General features: G+C 47.1%; 1 protein-coding gene across 5 annotated transcripts in view; it reads right to left on the reverse strand.

Moving 5' to 3' along the window:
* Positions 1-13701: 13701 nt before the first annotated feature.
* LOC127003745 (major facilitator superfamily domain-containing protein 8-like) overlaps positions 13702-22787 on the reverse strand; it is a 97488-nt gene continuing 88402 nt past the window's right edge. For all 5 annotated transcript variants that reach the window (XM_050870734.1, XM_050870732.1, XM_050870731.1 and 2 more), the window contains exon 8: positions 13702-20126. In XM_050870734.1, the coding sequence (XP_050726691.1) occupies positions 19029-20126 (1098 nt within the window). In that variant the 3' untranslated portion in view covers positions 13702-19028. The remainder of the gene's footprint in view (positions 20127-22787) is intronic.

Here is a 22787-nt window from a genome sequence, read left to right on the forward strand (position 1 = left end):
GGTGAGGAGACGGGCAAGGCCGAGGCTGACCCGGGTGAGGTGAAGCCGGGCCAGATGGAATTGTTCGCTGCCATGCTGGCCAGTATGAGGCAGGATTTGGATCAGAGGGCAGACGAGAGGGCACGCGAGCAGGCTCGGAGGGCAGAAGAGAGGGCAGACGAGAGGGCTCGCGAGCAGGCTCAGAGGGCAGAAGAGAGGGCAGACGAGAGGGCTCGCGAGCAGGCTCAGAGGGCAGAAGAGAGGGCAGACGAGAGGGCTCGCGAGCAGGCTCAGAGGGCAGAAGAGAGGGCAGACGAGAGGGCACGCGAGCAGGCTCAGAGGGCAGAAGAGAGGGCTCGCGAGCAGGCTCAGAGGGCAGAAGAGAGGGCAGACGAGCAGGCACGCCATCTTGCCGATATCCTCCAGAGCAGTCTCTCGTCCCTGAAGGCGGAAACCCAGCAGTACACCGACAAGGCCTGCGACAGCGTTAAGAGTGAACTGCTGGGAGAGGTGCAGACTCTGAAAGGCGAGGTCCAGGGCCTGAGGGAGGAGGTGGAGGCGGAGAGGCGGCGGCGAGAGCTGGCAACGTCACGCGGGGAGGAACAAGAAGGGTCACGTGTGCTGGCGGCGGGTGCACGGGTGGCGGACTGGCGGGGCTCCGCGTGGGGTCCCTGGCAAGGGCCCCTGAAGCCCGGTGGCGTCGTGGCGGAGCCGGTGGAGGCTGCAGGAGGCTGGGGAGCCGTCGGAGCCGCTCCCTTGGGTCCAGCTGGTGCTGGAGTCGGACCCATTAACCCTGCCTCGTTGCCTCTCTCACCGCCTCCCTCTCCGCCATGCCGGCCGGCTTGCAGCCCACGTGGTCCGCCCGCTCCTCTCTGCGGCCCCTCGGCCTCCCGCGCTCAGGGAGGCTTAAGCCAGCGGAGCACGACAGGAAGTTGGCATGGGAGGCCAGTTCAAGATGCCAGCTGCTGCCCAGGGCTGGGGCGAGGATGAGAAGGCGTTGCTGCTGACGACAGCGCTACGGGGCTCAGTGGACGGGCCCGGCCGCTTGGTGGGGAGCGCCGAGAGGACCTTGGGGCGGCCTGACATGCCGGCCGCTACACGACTCCAGGACGCGCCACAGAGGCTGTGTGGCGTCACGGGGCACTGCGTGCAGTCTGAGGGCCCAGTGGAGGCTCGTATCGGCGTAGGCAGCGCTGTGGAGCGCCGGCCGATGGACATCGCCGATCGAGACGAGCCGTGCGTGCTGGGCCTCGACTACCTGCCGCAGGACGAGGCCTGTGCCGACCTTGGACGGGAGCTGGAGAGGCTGCGCGGACAGGCGCCTTTGCTCCCGAAGGTCGGCTGTGCAGAGGTAGTCGCGGCGGGCGACTGCACCTTGCCCCGGGGACGGAGGCCAGGGTCCTGTGTTGCCGGTCGGATGCGATGCCAGCGGAAGGCACGGTGGAGTCCACGGAGGGCCTGCAGCTGCCTGATGGTGTGGCAGCCGGACGGAGTCTCGAAGGAGCTGGGGAGGAGTAAGTCACGGTGCTTGTGGCTAACTCCTCCTAAGAGGCTCTGAAAGTACCAGCTGGTGCCAAGCTGGGCACCTGTGAAGAGGTGGAACAACAAGAGGAAGCGTCGGGGAGCGCGGAGTCGGCCGCTGTGAGGCCGCTGCCCGACTTCCTGGAGGATTCGGCGCACCGGAGCGCCGCTAACCTGACGGAGGCGCAGACGGAGAAAATGCGCCACACCCTGGCCCAGTACGCGGACGTGTTCAGCAGGGGTGACTTGGATATACTGGGCTGCACGGGGTTGGTGAAGTACATCAGCACGGGAAATGGTGCGCCCACCAGGAGCCCGCCCCGACGTGTCGTGCCGGCCAGGCGGGAGGAACTGCAGCGCGCCGTCAACGAGCTGGCGGTGCAGGGGGTGATGGAGCGGACAGACAGTCCGTGGCCCTCAGCAGTCGTCCTGGATATGAAAAAGGACGGCACGCAGCGCTTCTGTGCGGACTGTCGGGCGCTGAGGGACGAGACTGGCGAGGACTCTCACCCCCTGCCGTGGACCGACGACGCGCTGACGAGGGCCTTGGAGTTCGGGGCCTTGACGATGACCAGCGGCCTAGCGGCGGCCGCCCCGCCCTGCCATGACCTCCGGGGCCGGATGGCGAAGGTGAAGATGAAGGCAGCGTCGATGAAGGCGAGCCCGGAGGGTCTCCGTGGCTCGTACGGGGGCTGTGGCAAGAGGAGGCATAGGTGCAGTCGGTGCCTGGGGGAGCGAAGGACGCGTTCCCTCGACCGGCTGAGCCCCGACGCCCTCCAGCCGCGCTGTAAGGACTGTGGCCAGTCAGGCCACCGCTTGAGTGCCTGTCCCAGGTCCAGGGACGCGGCGCGGGCGGGAAGCGCGGACGGGCTGGAAAAGGGAGTCGACTTCAGCCGTCTCCGCCCTCGGGCCCCGCCTTGAGTAAGCTGCCGCCGCCCGACCAGCGTGTTGCCAGTGGGAGGCTTAGCGGTTGTAGCCACGACGCGTGACAGTGGACACCGGGGGCTGAGGAGTCCTCGGCGCGGCCTGACCCGGGGTAGTGTGTGCTGCTGGAGGGGCCAGTGGAGGCTCGTATCGGCGTAGGCAGCGCTGTGGAGCGCCGGCCGATGGACGTCGCCGATCGAGACGAGCCGTGCTTGCTGGGCCTCGACTACCTGACGCAGGCCAGTAAGGCTCGTGGTGGCCTCGGACGGGAGCTGGAGGGTGACCGGAATGGTGCCCTTTGCTTCCAGGAGGTTTTCGAGCATGGCTGCGTGGGGAGGTAGTCACGGCTGAGCGAGGGCACCTTGCCCCGAGGGTGGAGGCCAGGAGCCGGTGTCGACTGTCCCGAGCGTCACGTGGAGTGGATGGCGTGGAAGAGCCCACTGAGGACTGGCGGCTGGTCGACGGCGTGGCTGACAGGCGGAGCCCCTTAGGGGCGCGAGAAGAGACTGTGGAGGACAGACTGATTTATGTGTATTGCATGTATTTTTCTGTGTTCAGTTTTCCGCCGGGAGCTCAGGCTACCGGTGGATTTGGCCACGGGGCGGCCTCCCGACGTGAGCTTGCCCACCGTCACCTCTGGCTTAGCAGCGGCACTGCAGGAAAGCCTGGCTGAGGTGCACCGACGCGTACGGGGCAAGCTCAAGGTGGCAGGCCAGGCCATGAAATGGAGACATACGACCAGCGCAAGAGGGGCGTGAGCCCCAGCAGCAGCGAAGGGGACGTGTCTGAGGTCGACCAAGGGGCGAACGAGAACATGGGCGGTGCGGGTGAAGCGGCAGATGTCAGTGACGACCCTGAGCAAGTACCTGGGGCCGACGACGCGGCTCTGGGTGCCACCGCCTGCCTGCCGCCGCCCGCATCCCAGCGGCGCCCTCGGCGAGAGAGGCGTCGGCCGGGATGGTTAGGAGACTAGTGATGTCCCAGGGGACTGATTAGTTTGATTAATTTCATGTTTTGTTTGTTGAATGTTGGGGCAGCCGGGTCGACTGCCTTCTGAAGGGGGAGATAGTGTTACGAATGTGCTGTATGTGAATGATTGTATGTGTAATGTGAGGAAATTGTAGCATGATGCAATGTAAGCTCAGCATGGTGCAACTCTACTTGTTGGGACAAGAGAGACAGAGGGGGCCCGGGGCCGCCGGGCCGCCGGGCAGGAAGTGCTGAGTCGGAGAGTGGAGGGTGGCGAGCGAGGGGCGCTGAGGAGCAGTTGAGGGTGGCGTGTCTGGGCTTGAGAGTGTTGAGCTGCTCCGCTCGCGAGCTGTGTGCATCCGTGTGTGCGTGTCTGCCGTGCCCCTGTACTGTGCCTGATTAACCAACTGTTCTGTGCCCTTGAAAGTTGCTGTACTCTGTACTGTGTGAGGAACCTGTCATTAAACTAGAACTTAGTGTTGAACGTGTATCCTTTGTGCCCTGCCTCGTTCCCTCCTCCCCTCGGTGTTCTGTGTGGGCCGCTGTGAGTGACTGGTGTCTGGTGCCCGTGTGGCTGTTCTGGTGAGGATCACGCCACCTGCCTGCCCGTGTATGGTGTGTGGTAGGGGGGGTGGCGTAACAATATATATATATTTATGTTTATGAAAACCACCACCACCACCACCACCCACATCATCACCACCACCACCACCACCATCGCCATCATCATCACCACCATCACCATCACCACCACCACCACCCAGGGCCAGGGAGAGCCATCACTGGGCCCTGGTACTATGAGTGTCATTGGGCCCTTACCATTTGGCGAGCGAAGTGAGCCCATCCAGCTGGGGGGATCAGGATTTTAGAATTTGACCAATTTTAAGAGCCAATTTAAAGCCATAAATGTTCACTGGTAGGATGTAAATTCTGTTCATCTTGCCGTATTGGAGCTTTATTTATGACTTGCAGTTAACAACTTATTTTGTTATTACATTTCGTATAATTTGAGATAAACAAAACTTACTCATGAAACTCATTAAAGTGGCATTGTGCAGTAAGTCACTGTTGGCCTGTTGCATGTTGTGTATAATTATCATGCATAATAAAGTTTTGATGAATTTGAAATTCAAATTTCCCTATATTAAATAAATCATAAATGTGACTGTTTTATACAAGTATACATGTATAATTATTAAAGAAATACTCCTTTCCTTGCTTTTCTAGCAGCAAAACACTCAATTTTTGCATATTAGTATTCTCTCTCTCTCTCTCTCTCTCTCTCTCTCTCTCTCTCTCTCTCTCTCTCTCTCTCTCTCTCTCTCTCTCTCTCTCTCTCTCCATTTACTCTCCCATTTTTTTCCCTCCTGGTCGGGTGACTGGCCCCCTTTGAGGCCGGGCCCCCTTTGAGACCGGGCCCTGGTGTAAAGATACCAGCTTCATCCCCCTCTCACGGGCCCTGCCACCACCACTATCATCACAACCACCACCACCACCACCATCACCACCATTATCACCACCACCACCACCACCATCACCACCAGTATCACCACCACCATCACCACCACCACCACCACCACCATCACAACCACCACCACTACCACCATCACCACCAGTCCACCATATCACCACTACCACTACCACCATCAAAACCACCACCACAGAATGAGGGAAAGTGGGCTCCCCAAGATGGCTGCCGCGCGAGAGTAGCTTGCCTCACCCGCCGCCAACCCCACAACACGGGAGCGCGCGCTCTCGGTATATAAAGCTGCTCCCACACTGGGGTTGGTAACGCGCGTCATGAGTCGGACTTTCGAGGGGGAAGGGGGGGGAAACTCCCAAACGGGCGAGGCGACCGTCTGAGTCAGACGTCAGTGGACGTTGTACGGTTCCTTCCCTCGGGGTAATACAGGGAATCCCTTTATCCCTCTCTTCTCTCCCTGTCCCCGGTATAAAAGAGAGCGCAGAGCGATGAAGTGGCCCATAACCCACCCTCATTTCAACCTACAGGTAAGCAGCTTTCCGTTGCCCAGTGATTTAACGCCCTCCAACACCCATCCCAGTGAAGCATTCCTCCCCTTCTCCCCAGTGCATCATCCCCCCCCCCCCTGTCCCCCGGCTTACCATACTGATTAATATCTTAGGGGCGAGTAATTACCCTTTTGCCCACAAGCCGCCCTCGATCATTTCAACCTGCTGGTGACGACCCGGCGACACAATCGTCTCGTCCACACACACACACACACACACTCGCACACACCACCCAAACTCCCTCCTACCCCAATTAATGTTCAACATGTAATCGTTCTCTCGTAGCTCTTGTGAGCGAACCGTAGGTCCTCCAAGGTCATGTCGTGTAGATTGTAAGTTCTAGGGCAATCTAGGCTATTAACATGCAGTGTTTCTCTCGTATCCCCGTGTGAGCGGACCGTTGGCCCTCTGAGGTTATGCCGTATAGATTGTAAACTCCTCTAGGCCATCTTCACTGTATGGAAACAACTGAGCGCGGGACTCGCCAGTCCCGCCAAATGCCCCTCGGCTAGGTTCTCGGTGAGTCCCGCGTAGCTCCGCCCATTTTACCATATATGGGAGTTGAGGCGATCGAGTAGCGTGATGACGCGCTTGAAAAGTCCTAGTGTGGGAGCAGCTTAACTCTGTGGTAGTGAGTCGCCGCGCTGAGCGGATGTGTTGTGTCTTGCTCGCGCTGGCCGAGACAGGACGTGAGGGATTTGTTACGTTTGTGTGGATCCCACAGGCGATAAGTGGATTGGACGCTGTCTGTGCCCTAAATGGTGTCCTTGGAAGTGTGCTCATTTTTCTGGAATTAAGCAGGAGAATACCTAAAATAAATTGGATTTGCAACCCATGCATAAAGCATCTCTAGCTACCAAAATTGTGGAAAAAATGGATGAATTCAAGCAAGAATTATCTAAGGAAATATCTGTGGTCAAGGATGAAATTGAATCAAGGGCTGTGAAGGTGCAGGAGGAGCTGGGATCAGTTGTTGACACGCTTAACGTGCTGACTGCTGAGCATGCTGAATCCATTTGGGCTGAGGTGGCAAAGAGAGGCAAGAAGGTCCAGAAAAATCTCTTAGTTGTTAAAGCTTCTACACAGGAAAAGAAGGCAGCAGACATGAAGGATGAAGTCTCCCAGGCATTGAATGGTATTCAAATAACTGATTCAAGATTTACAAATAGAGGTAACATTGTCATGAACTTTGATAATGAGAACACAAGGGATGAGGCTGCTCAAAAACTGGAGTCTGCTGAGCAAATTAATACCAAGAATGTTGGAAAGATGAAACCAAAGATCATGATATGCAACGTGCATAAAGAGCCTTAAAAGAGGAGACCAAGGAAAAAATAAAGGAGACCAACTTAGACCGCAATGAGTTAATTCTTACATGCCACTGGGGGTGTTGAGGATAAGATTGACCTGGTTTTTAGCAAGCCTGCAGCTGCCGGCACGATGCACCATACATACTGAGGTGTAACCCAACTGTAAGAGAGCTGATTCACAAGAATCACAAGTTAAAATTAGAATGGGGAATATACACAGTGAGAGACAGATACCATGCAATTATATATGCTATCATTGTCAGAGATACGGCCATCTTGAGGCCAACTGTACTGCCAAGTCAAATGGAGACGCCCCAAATGGACCGTATTGGCTTTCCGTCCAGCGCCGCACTCGGAGACTCGGGGAAACACAACGAAAGTACTATTTTGACTTAACTCGGTTCCTCATTTCTATTTCGGAAAAAAAATAATACTGGTTGTCCTTTGGAGCCAAACGTAAAAACGTGGTATCTGCTGGTAAGAAAAAAAATGTACTTACCCTTTGCTGGTACCCATTGCTATATATATATATATATATATATATATATATATATATATATATATATATATATATATATATATATATATATATATATATATATATATATATATATATAGCTATTTTCACTTCTGGTCCCAAGATAAGTGATTTAATTAGAGACGCCTTCTCGTTGGAGGCAGCGCCGAAAACCGAAACCATTGTAAATAAAGACTCCCCGGCCGGGCACTGCTCCTGCCTCTGGACCCTCTAGATTGCTTCACCTTTCGTTCCTCTCAGCCCCCACGTCTTCTTCGGACCCCTTGGTGGAACAGACAGTGCGAGGCTGCGGTGAGGGCCAACCGCGGGGCATTCAATGCCTGCGCCGCAGGCCCATCCCGGAGCTGCGCCGGAGGTTCCACCAATTGGAGGCTCGCTGTAAGCGCACCATCTTGTCAGCCAAAAGGGCATCCTGGTCCGCCTTCTGCGCCTCCCTAGACTTCTCCACTTCACTCACAAAAACGTGGCTATTCTTCTGGAAGATGGTCCGGCCCCAGGCCCCTCTCATGTTCCCCCTCCACCACAACGGGGTTCCACTAGCTGGGGATGCCCAGAAGGTGGAACACCTAGCTTCCCACTTCTGCACGCGACTTCGCCACAGCCATAGCTGCACTGCTGGTGGGGAAATCCACAGGGGATGACGACATTCCCAATGAATTTCTCAAACACCTCCCAGAAGCCTACTCCCTCTTCCTCCTTCAGATCTTTAACTACAGCTGGCTTTCCGGCACTTTCCCTCATCAGTGGCGCCACGCCATCACACTTCCACTCCCAAAGCCAGGGAAGGACCCCACCTTGCCCTCCTCTTACCGACCTATCAGCCTTCTTTCCTGCATCAGCAAACTCTTTGAACACCTTGTGCTAACAAGGCTTTCTTGGTGGTTGGAACACAATCATCTCCTTCCCTCTAACATGTCTGGCTTCAGGCCCCGCCGGGATACCCTCGACACCCTCCTTGACCTTGACCATCATGTTCAGGAGGGTTTTGGCCGGGGGCGCTTCACGCTGGCCGCCTTTTTAGATCTTGAAGGGGCCTTTGATTCTGCCTCCCACAATGCTATCCTCTATAAACTCTTCACTCTGGGCCTCTTCAGCGCTCCTCTGCTCTGGGTCCGCTCCTTCCTTTCGCGTCACACCTTCTCTGTCTCTATCGGGAACACCTTCTCCCACCCCTATCCTATCCGTAGAGGGGTTCCCCAAGGCTCGCCCCTAAGCCCTCTCCTCTTCAACATTCTCCTGTCCGACCTGCCTTCCCCTCCTGGCACTCATACCTTCCTCTATGCGGATGACATTTCCCTCCTATGCTCCGCTTCTTCTCTTCCTGAGGCACAAACCCTCCTCCAGGGGGGGGCTCGACACCATAAGCCAATGGCGCACTCAGTGGGGCCTCGCCCTCTGTGCACCAAAGTTGTGCCTCATGTGCTTCACCCGTCGCCGCATCCCCGCCATCCCTCAAGCACACCTCACAGGCACAGTCATCCCTGTCCGCACAACACACAGATTCTTGGGTCTAGTGCTGGACGGCCCTCGCCTCACATGGAGGCGACACATCAGTGCCCTCCGAACCTCCTGTCTGCCCCGGCTGAACCTAATGAGGGCCCTGGCGGGCGTCAAGTGGGGAGCCGACAGAGCCACACTCCTCCACTTCTACCGTGCCTATATCCATAGCAAAATGGACTACGGGTGTGAGGTCTACGGTTCGGCCTCCCTGACGCTCCTCCGCCAGCTGCAGGTGGTGCAGAACACCGCACTGCGGATAGCCCTCAGCGCCTTCAGGTCGTCTCCCACCCTGGCCCTGCAGGCAGACTAGACAACAGGCGCAACACTAAGACAGTCACCACTTTTAACATAATAACATCCTCTCCTCACTCCTCCCTTCACACTGTCCTGTCCCAACACCGACCTGACCCACTTCCAGCCCCACAGGCCTTCCGCGCTCACACGCCATTCATCACTTGAGCCCTCTCTATCTACACCGCTCTCTCTGTCACCCCTCCACCATTCTCCCCCCTTGCACACCTCTCTCCCCTAGGTCCATGGTTCCCCATTCCTTCCTTCATCTCCCTGGACCTTCAGACACCATGGACCAAAGCAGACTGTCCACACCAGGGGAAGGCCCTCTTCCTGTATCTCCTCTCCACCAAATACAGGGACACCTTTTTCATATTCACAGACGGCTCCCATATCCCCTCCCCTCCCTCCACTAGTGCGGCCATATACCTCCCAGCCCTACACACCTCCACCAACTGGAAACTCCAACCCCACACCACCATCCTTGGGGCAGAGCTTTTTGCCATCCAGGAAGGCCTCACAGCAGCGACAACACTTCCCCCACACCAACCTGTCTCCCTCTTTACTGACTCCCTCACTTCCCTTCAACTCCTCTCAACTCACAGACCTCACACACACCACACACTACGCTTTGCCATCCACTCCCTCCTGGCATGGCTAACCTCCGGGGGCAGACAGGTCCACCTTCAGTGGGTCCCTTCCCACATAGGCATCATGGGCAACACAGTGGTGGACCAAGCTGCCAACCTGGCACACTCACACCCCCAGCCAAAACACAGACCTCCGGACCACAGTGACCTTAAGACCCACCTCCAACAGTCCTCCAACACCCACTTGACCACCATACTAACGACAGACCTCAGACAGCTCACCCTCAGACACTACAGACACTCCCCCGCCCGGCACTGGCACCCCTACTCCCCCAGTCGCCCCCTGGACACAGCCATCACCCGTCAGAGGATTGGACACACCCGCCTCAACGCTCACCTGCACAGACTGAACATAGTCCAAGACCCACACTGCCCATGGTGCCCCACACAACCCGACACACCAGAACACCTCCTCCTCCACTGCCCAAGATTCCACTCCCTCCGCACCACCCTCAAAGCATCCTTAACCAGTCTCCGTATTCACAGGCCAACCCTAGAGGACTTACTGGGCAGCGACGCCCTCAGCCCCAACACTGCCTTCCAAGCCCTCAAGTGCACGCAAACCTTCCTGCAGAAGTCGGGGCAACTCGACAGGATCTAACTCCCACCCTGGTGACAGGACAGCCAACACAATAAGCAACTCCTGATAACAACTAACACTGACGGGGCTCTAGAGGCTGTGGCCCCACAGCCTAACTAGCCCCATAAAACACCCAAGAAGAAGAAGAAGAAATTGCCCTTCGCACCTTCAGGTCATCTTCCACCCTGGCCCTGTAGGCAGAGGCAGGCCTTCCTTCACTAGACCACAGGCCATTGAGAGAATTCGTAACATGACCGATCATGGCTATTAATCAGTGTCTGTACTCAGAGATAAATTGTGTGTGATGAATGTTCAGTGTGCTGGAAATAATCGTTGAATATTTAATTGATACTATAATGAAAATATCAGACATGAAAACTGAAGCTAATGGTTATATATGATATTATTTGTGAAAGAAAGAAGACACTCACTCACTCACTACGATGTTTGAGAATAAGTGCATTGAAGACTATTATTGAGGCTAACGTTGTAATAGGAAGGGTGCCATACCCCCAAAATTGCCAGTGATCGCTAGCTACTTTAACTAAAACAGAGTCAAGGCCTTTTGAAGCAATGAGGACTCGCACACTCTAAAATCTCTCACGTGATAAATCATGATGCACTGTGCCTATATATTCTACAAGACATCGATCCCAAGTGTTTATGCTAACATTTTTCATGTGAAGTGGTGAGAAACACTCTACCATTCAGTTATTATAAGCTAATTACTCGCAACTAAGTTTACACCATTCTCGCATTTTTTTTCTAATCTCCTGCCGCATGTATGGCTTGAACCATTTTTGCAATAGATTCCACGAAGACTAATGTTCAATCTGGCAAGTAGGCCCATACTGAACTGAATCTAGTCAGTACTACTCGTGGTAAAGAGATATTTAAAAGGCCGAAACCCGCGTGATGCCGAAAGGAGACGCTGAGGGGCCGAAGTAAACCTTACCAAGACTTACCAATACAAAAGGGTTGTAGCTATAGGACACTGGGGAGAAAGAAACAGTTTTGGTTTGAAATGCCAAGTCGTATAAATCTTCCTCCAAGGTATAAATACATATGAACAAGTAAAGCCTGTGTTCGTGATTTATTAATTGCTTTAGTGTATCAAGTTCCTAAAACTGATAGTACAGAAGTTTTTTGTAGGGCATAAAACAACGAACAACAGGTCGTAAATTCTACAGTGGTGCAACCGAAGATTCAAAATTTCATTTACCATAATACCGCTACTGAGCCAAAGATTATTGAAGAAAACTGTTCTTAGTACTCATAACTTTGTTTTTAATTACACTGGGATAAGCAAAACATTTTTTTTTTTATAGTAGACCCACTTTTCTGTACCATATTATGCTTTCCAGATAATCTGGCATCTTTTTCGATGAATGGAACTGTTGACGGCTCTCAAGAGTGCTGCACATCAGTAGAGTCCCTTGACTGAGAGAGTCCCGACCAAGGCAAGTATAGGGAGGTATCGTCACTCTCATAGAACGTGAAGAACCAAATTTTGAAATGAGCTTTTTTATTAGGACCTCTCGGATGTTTTTTATGTTATAAACTACTACAATAAAATAAAATAAGATGTGGATTTTTTTGTTATATACCCTATGAAGCAATTGTCGGTGAATAAAAAAATATAAATAGAAATGTTCACAGCATCTCATTCTGGACGATGATTGGCTGGCGTCTCGATAAGCTCCGCCCCTTCCTCGAGCCTAATTAAGCCCCGCCCCATCCTCATTGCCTGCCCAAACCGATGACTTCACACACCTCACTCCCACCCTGTTTCCTGACCCCAACATTAATTTTAACAAAAAACTGAGACCACCATCATCTTGCTGAGAAAATTCTGCATCACACTAGCATAAAATTGTAACAATAATGTAAAATTACACATCCGAAATGAACTATGGAATACACATTTTCTTGCACTTATTTCCCTTCAACTCCTTAGTACTCAGCTGGTTTTCATCGCATCACTTTTTTAAGCACAGATCCTAAATCTGCATGCTTTTCTGCTTATGATGGTGTGTGGTACGTCCCGAGGTAAAAATATGCATAGGGTCAAAATCGCCTCTGAACATAAGCCCTTCAAGAAAGCCGTTTTCCATCCGTACGGATGATACCAACCGTTGGGGCTACGGGCAACCATGGTTTCTCGTAGCCCCAACGGTAGGGGGAAAAGGGCCAGTATGACACAGCCTATCGCACCGTCAACTTTCCTCCATAGGGGTACAGTAAAATTGAGATATCATCCATATTTTATGTTCAGTATTGAATTCTTTTTTTGTGTTTTAATTTATTGATTTCCATTGGTTATGTATTATGATCTTGTGCACAAAGTACTGTTGTAAAAGTTTAAATAAACAATCATCTGGGTCCCAGGAACGGATTAATCCATTTTACATTGATTCCTATGGGGAAAATAGCTTCGGTCTTCAGGAACAAATCAAGTTCGTGAACCGAGGTTCCACTGTGTGTGTGTGTGTGTGTGTGTGTGTGTGTGTGTGTGTGTGTGTGTGTGTATATATATATATATATATATATATATATATATATATATATATATATATATATATATATATATATATATATATATATATATATATATATATATATATATATATATATATATATATATATATATATATATATATATATATATATATATATATATATATATATATATATATATATATATATATATATATATATATATATATATATATATATACTGGCCCATCCATGAAGCAAAGACAGTTAATTGAGACACTGGGATGCCTAGACATCCATAAGTGGCGACTGCATGAGTGCAATATCATAGTGCCTTGCTGGTTCTGTTAGATAGGTAATTAAAAAAAATATCTAATTTATCACTTATGTAGTAAAAGAACTGAGGATAGTCAGTCTTTAGTCATTTCATTAGAAAGATTAAGACTGAGCAAGTAATGGAGCTATCAATACGTTTTGAGGACTTGGTGTCCACCTTTGCATATTACTAAAATCCCACAAAATAAAAATGTCCTATGTATAAAGTAAAAAATAAGTATAGTATGTACACTACCTGCTATGAACTCGCAATCACAAATCTATTTTATATTACATCACATCCACACTGTGCATATAAATAAGTAAGTACATTCCCCCTCCTCCCCCCCAAAAAAAAATCAATACACATTCAGCCCCATGGATATTAGATAAGGATTGTCCTATCTATAATGTATAATAAAAATCATAAAATAAATGTTATAAGTATATATAGTATCTGTTATAGTGCAAACCTCATCATGGAAAATAAAAGTTAGTGCTCTATATCAAGCCTTGGTGAACAGAGAAGAAAAATAAAGAGAATGTAATATTACTTGAATGTATGCTGATGTAAGGCATTATGAACAGTGAAACATATTCTGATTGTAATAACAAAGATATATATTTTGACTTATCATTGTATACATATAGCAAACAACAGACAGACAATTCAATTAATTAATGTACCACCATGTAGTAATAAAAAACAAAATTGAGGTAGACAAAAGATAAAATTCAACAGAAATTCCAAAGAATTTACATACTGCCCGGCATACTGGCCAGACTTTGACACTGAGGACGGTCGTCACCATTCATTCATACAGTTTTAGGAAATCTTATTGGAAAGCCTACCTCCCCCCCCTTTACAGGAAGCACCAGGGCATTAGTAGAACCCCTCATTATTTTCCTCCAGTCTACCACCAAAACACAGGTGGGGTTTTCAGTCATTCATTCAGTTAGTTTTTATCATTCATTCAACATCATTGTTAGTTTTTATCAGATTTATCCCAAAATTTTATATACTTGAGAAATTTACAAAGTATGTTCTCATATAAATTTGATGACAACATTCTGTAATGCCAGCATTTAATTAAGGACTGCAAAATAGAAATTAGGAAGCAAAAAGTAGTGTAAGTATTGTAATTAATTATAAGTACCGCCAGAAGCCGTTACTGCTTGGAATGTCCCGTTGTCTCACGCAAAGGGGCCCAGGCCCTCACCCCTCCTCGCATTCCGCCATCTCACGCCAAGAGGCCCATCACCCCCCTCCCCTTGGACCCCCCAAGTCCCTGCTAGAGATCACGTGGTGTCTAGCAGAGACTAGGGGGGTCCAAGGGGATGAGGGGATGACCTATGGTGCCCTCCCAAGTTTCGCGCTTGCTTTGTTCTGAAGATATATAGCGCTAAACTCGAGAATCGTGAAACTTGGGGTATTGAAAACAATGATAAAGCGCTTATTGGTTCCGACCCGTGGAGAAACTGCCTTTTTTTTTTTTTACTTTACTTGCTTGTTATCTCAAAATACATACCGTGGTAAAAGGAAGAAAATGGGAAGTGAGAACTGGTCGTTTTGGAGCCGCAATTGAAGACTGCTGCTTTATGATTGTCTGGTAGTTCTGAAAACACGCTTGTGATGCGTTGTGAGTCCGATGACGTCATCGACGGCGCTCACTCAATCAGCAGCCTCGCTGCCTTAAGGCAGTATCACACTAATTGATTTTCTCCAACCGTTGGGGCTACGGGCAACTGTGGTTGCTCATACGGCCAACCGGGAGCGAATTATCAGTTGCTGGTGTCACACTGAACCTTTTTCCTCCAACCACCGGCACTCCAACTTTTCCGGGCGTGCGTCACATACGGCCAAGGTTGGTTGCCTGTAAAGAAAACAGTCGCCCTGTATCCACGTGGCTTCGTCTGCTAAAGTAAGGGCTGTCATGGCTTATGCAACCGTTACCCAAGTTATGGACTCGTTGCTGCAGTTAAATGGAAGGAAGAAGCAGTTGTGGGCACAATTATGGCTTCAAAGACGGGAGGATAGGAGTGTTTGCTCAAACCTTGTCAAAGAACTGGGAAATTTTACAGAACGTCGCCCATGGGACACTGTTGGACGAACCTATTTTTTCTGGTAGTTTTCGATGTGTTATGAAATAATCTGCTGACTGTTTCTGTCACAAATTATTAAATCACTAATATAATGATTGACTTTTCAATGCCTCATGTATGTCTATACCCGCTGCCGCAGCCACAAAATAGCTCAAAGAGAGGTCCAACTTGCTTCCTGTTTCCATATTTCACTCACTGCTCACAAAGATCACAAGTGGACAAACTAGAACAAAACCAGGCAAATTAATGTTTTTCCTGCTGTGTATTCCCCAGCAAAACGACTTGAGAGCGATTTTGACGAACTCCAGACATTTTGCCGTTTTTGTCTAGTGTGACATTGCTATTGCCTCTAGAAGGCTGTAATTTGGCATGTAGCCCCCCTTGACAATGTAGTTTGACTAGCTTGAAGGATTTTTTGATAGCTTGATTCCAAATTTGTCGTCAAGCTGTCACAAAATTGCCTGTTTTCGGCCCATTTGCCGCGATTTGGATATGTCCTAGTTTTTTGCTTATAACTTTTTTTATTTATTTAGTGCTTTCCAATTTTTTTCTGATTATTAATCTGTATTAATAGAGCTTTCATTTGTCACCAAGCACGCCTTCCTAGCTTCAGTAGTTTTTGCTCGAGCTTGACCAGAAGTTGCGACGAAAATGCGCCAAATCTGACTCATTTCACGTGCTGCAATTTTGCTGTTGATTGATACCAAAAACATTTCTGTAGCCCCAGAAATAAGGGAGTTATAGCGATTCGCACCAAAGCGATTGATTTTCCAAAATTCGAGGCTTAATGACAAGGGCGCCGCAAAATCAAAAGAGTCCGTCGTCCATTACTTGAGATGTCACTGCCGTTTCCCATTCCTACGGACAACCTACAAATCGCTTCCAGTTGGGCATACGGGCAACCCTGGTTGCCCGTAGCCCCAATGGTTAGATGAAAACGGTCAGTGTGACACTGCCTTTAATCCATGGGATGCTACCCTGCCCTATAGGGCAGATGGTAGTCAGGTGCTAGCCAGCCCAAATTGACCGATGTGTTTTAGCAATTTTTTAACGAAGTTATTATTAAGGAGACACCTGGCAACTTAACCTGACCTATGCCGAAGGCAGGTGAGGTAGGTCAGTTAGGCCACCACCTCCTCCTCCTCCTCCCCCTCTTTTTCTTCTAATCCCCTTATCGTTTTCTTACTTTACCTCTCTCTCTCTCTCTCTCTCTCTCTCTCTCTCTCTCTCTCTCTCTCTCTCTCTCTCTCTCTCTCTCTCTCTCTCTCTCTCTCTCTCTCTCTCTCTCTCTCTCTCTCTCTCTCTCTTCTTTTCAAATGACCTTATACACTTTTACGTTGTTACTTTTTTGTGTGTGTGAGAGAGAGAGAGAAAAACTCCCTTTCAACACACACACACACACAGACAAACAAACATACAACTACACCCCTTCAAAGAATCTGAAAACACCTGGCAGGGTGGCTACATCCAAGAAGATCTAACTGCCTTGCTAATCTCTTAACCCTTTCATTGCTAAACACTTGCAGTGGGTGTTAGGCGTATTTGCTGGTGGCGCTAAAGGCTCGCTGCGAGCTCCAGCCGCACTCAAATCTCCAGCGTATGAGAGTGTTCCAACACTAATTCTCACAACACAGGATTGCCAATTGAGTGGGTTCTCCACTAAATTTGGTGGAAAATCATATCAGCCCAGCGCAGCAAATCTACAGACGAGTAACTGGTGGATGTTCTTGCCCAATATAGTGGCATTTTTGCATAGCTTCACCTATCACCTGACTGATTCTTTGACCAAATAGTTGTAAATATTGCAGTTGGCAATACTCCCTTGCCAGAGTCTGCAGTTACCTCAATATGGCTGATCATCCTGCACGCACCGATGTAAGTGTTAACATTCAACACTCCCTGAACGTGCATGTATGTTTGCAAGAGAGGCATACATAACCAACTCCTATAGATCTGGACCTCCTCTTTCCAGTGGTGTTTTTGGTTGTGATGAATAGTTTTTGAGATACAGAGGTTAAAAGAACCCCCCCATTGGGCTCCCCGACTGCACCTGAGGGGATAGTCGCATCCAGACTGCGAGCAAGGAAAGGGTTAAGTGCCTTTACCTGCTTCCGCAAGCCATATAGGCTTAAACGAACCCAGTATTTTCAGCCGTAACGAGTAGAGATACTTCTCATATCTAGCATCTTTATTTTATGACTAAAATAACTGATCACATTCACGGTTTTATTGAAAAAAATAATAATTGTCATCTGCACATTCATGAAACCAATCCGTTGATATGGGTAAAGTATCAATTTGAAATGGTCGTTCTGAGGCTATTATAAGCTGCACTGACGGACTACTTCTTGAAAACGGTCCCGCAGGTTACAGGTTAAGGCAGCGCATATGACGCCAACTGTAGGTAGACATGACCTCTACATGTCAAGGCAGCGCGAAACCATGAAACTCAGGGCTGTAATGCGCGAATTGGGATCGTGAGAATATAGGACTAAGCATGAAACTCGAGGATCGCGAAACTCGGATAGCGCGAAACTCGAGAGGGTATTGTAAGTTTTTCAATATGACGTAACTAAAGGCTCTATTCACACTCCATACAAGGGCCACCTCAAGAGCATCAGGCATTTCCAGCAGGCACAAGGAACTGTGAATAACTTAGGCAGCTTTCACACCAAAGTGGCACACTGTACGTGGCAAGTAGCAGGAGGCAAGTGGTAAGTGACGTGCGGCATGGTTCTTTCACACCAAATTGACATGTGGCGCATGTCACTGCTCAATTCGCAAGATGACATCATCGGAGGATGAGGCAGGAGGATGAGGCAGATATAGTTACTCTGATCGGTGCTGTAGTCACCTAGCTGAAGAACACGTAAGGAAAAGAAGGTGCTGGATACATGAAAGAGAACGTTGGGGTTCACGTTGCCTATGTAGTTGTAAGGCAATAGGAGCTGCATGACAAGAAGTTTCAGCAGTTTTTCTAGATGCGTAAAGACACCTTATGTAATCTGGTAACCATTGTGAATATCTTATTGCAGCAGAAGGATACTCGGACTCGGGTGAACCGACAATAGTTGTATGTGGCACATGCGATGTGTCATACTACTCCTGTGGGAAAGGTCTGACTTCTTTGTAGAGGTTCGTTTTCAAGTGGCATACAATGTGTGACTTGCCACTTTGGTAAGAAAGCTGCCTTACATTGGGATTTTCCCTCTCTAGGGTTGGAACAGTTACATTGTTGTGTGGTGGAGAGGGTTTGGTTCTGTAAATACAAGTGTAGGCTAAGTGCTGAATATGATGGTAATCCTGATGCACTAGGGTTGGTATTGCTTTCTATACATCTTTATTCATTTCAAGAAATTAGTTTTCATACTTATTTTATTATTATGCTCTTTTTCTTGACACCCTCTTGCACAACTATTATTTCCAAATGGATGTAGCTCATACCAATGACATACATATAATACATACCAACTGCACTAGGAATGATTATGGATTTTTTCCACAGGTAAAACATCAATCTTACAGTGACTCATACCTTGGAGAATCAATATTCATCCCTATGCAACTTAAAGTGAAGTATTATTCTGCTTTCAGTAAAGGGAGGTTTCATCTGCATTTTGAAGCACTGTCTAGTCAATTTAAATATTTAGTTTACTAAGCCATGTAGCTAATGCTATTCCTCATTTGATGACATATCACAGAACTGGGTTTTGAATTTAATATCCATACACTATGTATACATTACAAACTCCTAATCCTGAGCATTAAAATGATAGAAAATTCATCGCTCCAATTATATGCTTACCACATATAATGTGCTACTACCTTCTTCTAACCACATTCATAGGAACAAGTCTTTTGTATATTATGAGATCAAGCAAAAGAGTAAAAAACATTGGACATAATAATAAAATGAAGGTCCATCGTGTTCCCAGCTCAGTGTAAATGTAGGAGACAAAAATTGGACCAATTACCCTAGACAAGCTACCTGTGCTTGTTAAGATTCCCATCCAAACCCCCTGTGGTTTGGGTCCTAATATTTTTGAGAATAAGGCACTTGCAATTGAAAAGGTAACCGGATAACCAATAATTGAAAAGACACTCGCAACTGCAAGCTGAGGGATTTCTATAATGGGTGTATACAAGCACCATTCTTGTTCAGGAGGACAGCCAGTGTCTTCACAGTCTCCATCAAGAGACACATGCCGCCTCTGTCGTCTCAGGATTCGGGTAATCGAGTCATTCTCTTGTGCTATACGAGTGGGTACTTTACTTGCATCTGTAGTTTTAACAATAGACTCAACAGTTGCATTCCTTAAAGTCATGACACTGTCATCCAAATTATTTACTAAATCACTTGCCAATGCTTCAGTATCATTAAACTGAAATATAGATTTGACTCTTGTATCACGAGTTTCTGTCATGTTGTTGACATTGCCCGGATTAAGATCAAGAGGTACTACTAACTGGAAGGAATGAAAAGTACCTTGTGATTCATTAAAATGTTCTGGCAAAGGATCAACTGAGGTGCAGTTTTTAATCTTTGGATAAGTATTACCCATAGGGATGAAAATAACCAACCCTACTGTCATTGACAACACTCCCCCAATAATTAAAATAAGTCGCTCATCTATTATTTTTGCAGCACAACCTATGACAATGAAGACTATGAGACATAAACAAGCTGCAATGCAAAGTGCAATACCTACAACCATTACTGCTGTTTCATCTGTCCAAGCATATAAGTCCATGCACATAGGAACCATTATAGTCTCCAATAGCACGTAAATCATCACACTTATAAAGAAAGTGATCAGAATCCCAGAAAGGCCAATATAATCTGGTTTTGGTAACTTTGATGTTTCATCATTGGCAGCACACTTTTGGAAGTGGGCTTCTTTGGTAGCAATGTTGTGCTCCTGAAAAATAAAGGATATTTTGTCACTGCATGATAAATCTTCATGCTAAGGGTGCAATTATTTGTACTCCCCCCCCAAAAAAAAATGTATGCTATGAAAATAACAAATGAGGCAAATACCATATGGTCAAAAATAAATAAATACATATATAAACAAATCAAATCAAATCAAAATAAAAGATAGATTAATATAAATTTTACTAAAACTTTTCAGAACTAACCATATTTCAAATGCTAACTTGATTAGACTTTATAATAATTTGTAGACAGGAACAAGTGACACTACTGATATAAGGAAATGTATGTACTGCATTACATAGTAATGGAGACTCATTTGTGTTTTGGAGGTATAAATTGGTCAGAAATTAAAAAGCTGAGAAATGTACAACAAAAATATGACTACTTCCTTAAAACTTATAATGAAGGTGTAGTAAAGTGGGTACCCTATTATGTGATAAAGAAAAGCGGGAAAAAGAGTGGTGTAATACAAGATGTCTGGAAGCAAAGAAGAAGAAAGTTAAAGCATAGAGAAACTTAAAAATGAGAAGGAATGCCTTAAATAGGGAAAGCTATAGACAAGCTAGAAATGATTACACTAAAGTGAGGAGAGAAGAAGAAAAAAAGTATGAAAAGAATATAATAGAAAAATGTAAGGAGGACCCTAAACTTTTTTTATAGACATACAAATAGGAAATTAAGGAAAAACGAAGCTGTGAATACGATTAAAGTGGGTGACCAAGTCTATGAGGATGCAAAGAAAATCTGTGAAATATTATATGAAATCTTCCAGAAAGTATTTACCCAAGAGACAGAATTTGAAAAGAGGGATGAGGAGAGAAGTGTCAAAAGAATGGAAAACATAAAAGTGGATAAAGAAGAGATACTGGGCCTATTTTTTTATTTATTTATTTTTTTTTTTGCAGTAGAGGAAGCAACTCAAGGGCAACAAAAAGAAAGTATAGAAAAAAAGCCCGCTAATCGCAGCTCCTATAAAAGAGAAAAGTAAAGGATGGCCAAAAGAGAGATCAATTTCAAGAGGAGAGGTGTCTTGATGCACTCCTCTTGAAAGAGGTCAAGTTATAGGCAGGAGGATATACAGACGAAGGAAGGCTGTTCCAGAGTTTACCAGTGTAAGGGATGAAAGAATGAAGATGCTGGTTAACTATTGCATAAAGGGTTTGGACAGTATAGGGATGAGCTAGAGTAGAAAGCTGAGTGCAGCAGGGCTGCAGGAGGGGGGAGGCATGCAGTTAGCAAACTCAGAAGAGCAGTCAGCATGAAAATATTGATAGAAGATAGAAAGAGATGCAAAACAGCAGCGGAATTTAAGAGGTAGAAGGCAGTCAGTAAGAGGAGGGAAGCTGATGAGATGTGGAGCCTTAGACTCAACTCTGTCCAAGAGAGCTGTGTGTGTGGAGCTTCCCCCCCACAAGAGATGCATACTCCAAATGAGGGCAGACAAGGCCCATGTATATGGAAAGCATCTGTGCAGGTAAGAAGAACTGGTGGAGAGATACAGAACGCCCAACCTCGAGGAAGCCGATTTAGTAAGAGAGATGTGAAGTTTCCAGTTGAGATTTTGAGTTAAGGTTAGGCCGAGAATGTTTATATGTAGAGGAAGGTGACAGCTGAGTGTTATCAAAGAATAGGGGATAGGTATTTGAAAGATTGTGTTGAGCTGATAGTGGAGAAATTGGGTTTTTGAGGTTTTTGAAATCACTAAATGGTAAGAAGGCAATGAGTCCAGATAAAAAATCAGGCAAAGTACTGAAAGAGTGTAGTGAACAGTGACTAGAACCAATTCACGACATTATAAGTTGTTTGATTAAGACTGAGGAAGTCCCAGTGCAACGAAAGAGGGCACATGTGGTCCCACTATATAAGAGCAGAAATAAGCAAGAGTCATTGAACTATATAGATTGGATTCCCTAACAAGTGTAATGTGCAAACTGTGTGAGAAGGTAATTAAAAGACAGTGAGTAGACCATCAGGGAAGAGAGAAGATAATAAATGAAAGTCAATTTGGATTCAGACAAGGTAAATCTTGTGTCATGAATCTAATATATTTTTATTCAAGAGTAATAGATATAGTACAGGAAAGAGACGGATGGGCAGACTGCACATTTCTGGACCTTCAAAAGGCATTCAATAAAGTTTCTCATACAAGATTGCTGTGGAAACTTGAACATAGAGGTTTGTTACAGAGAAAAATGATAGAATAGATGAAAAATTACCTGACAAACAGAAATGAGAACCATGTTAAAAAATTAAAAATTGGATTGGAAAACGGTCACAAGTGGATTGTCACAGGGATCAGTGTTAGTGCCTATAGTGTTTTTAATATACATAAATGATATGCTGGAAAAAGTAAAGAGTTATATGAGTATGTTTGCAGATGATGCCAAACTGCTTAAAAAATACGAGATGAGGATAATTGTAACAAGCTGCATGAAGATTTAAATGAAGTACATGAATGGAGTAAAGAATGGGAAATGGAGTTTAATGAAAAGAATTGTCACATAATGTAAATGGGAAAAAAGTTAAAAATAGACCATGTGGAGTGTATAAGATGGGAAGGACAATCATCGACACAGTGAAGGAAGAAAAAGACTTAAGAATTATAATACGATATACTCTGACACCTGAGAAGCACATAAATAAG

Source organism: Eriocheir sinensis, chromosome 26 (genome assembly GCF_024679095.1).
Source record: "Eriocheir sinensis breed Jianghai 21 chromosome 26, ASM2467909v1, whole genome shotgun sequence".
Lineage (NCBI taxonomy): Eukaryota > Metazoa > Arthropoda > Malacostraca > Decapoda > Varunidae > Eriocheir > Eriocheir sinensis.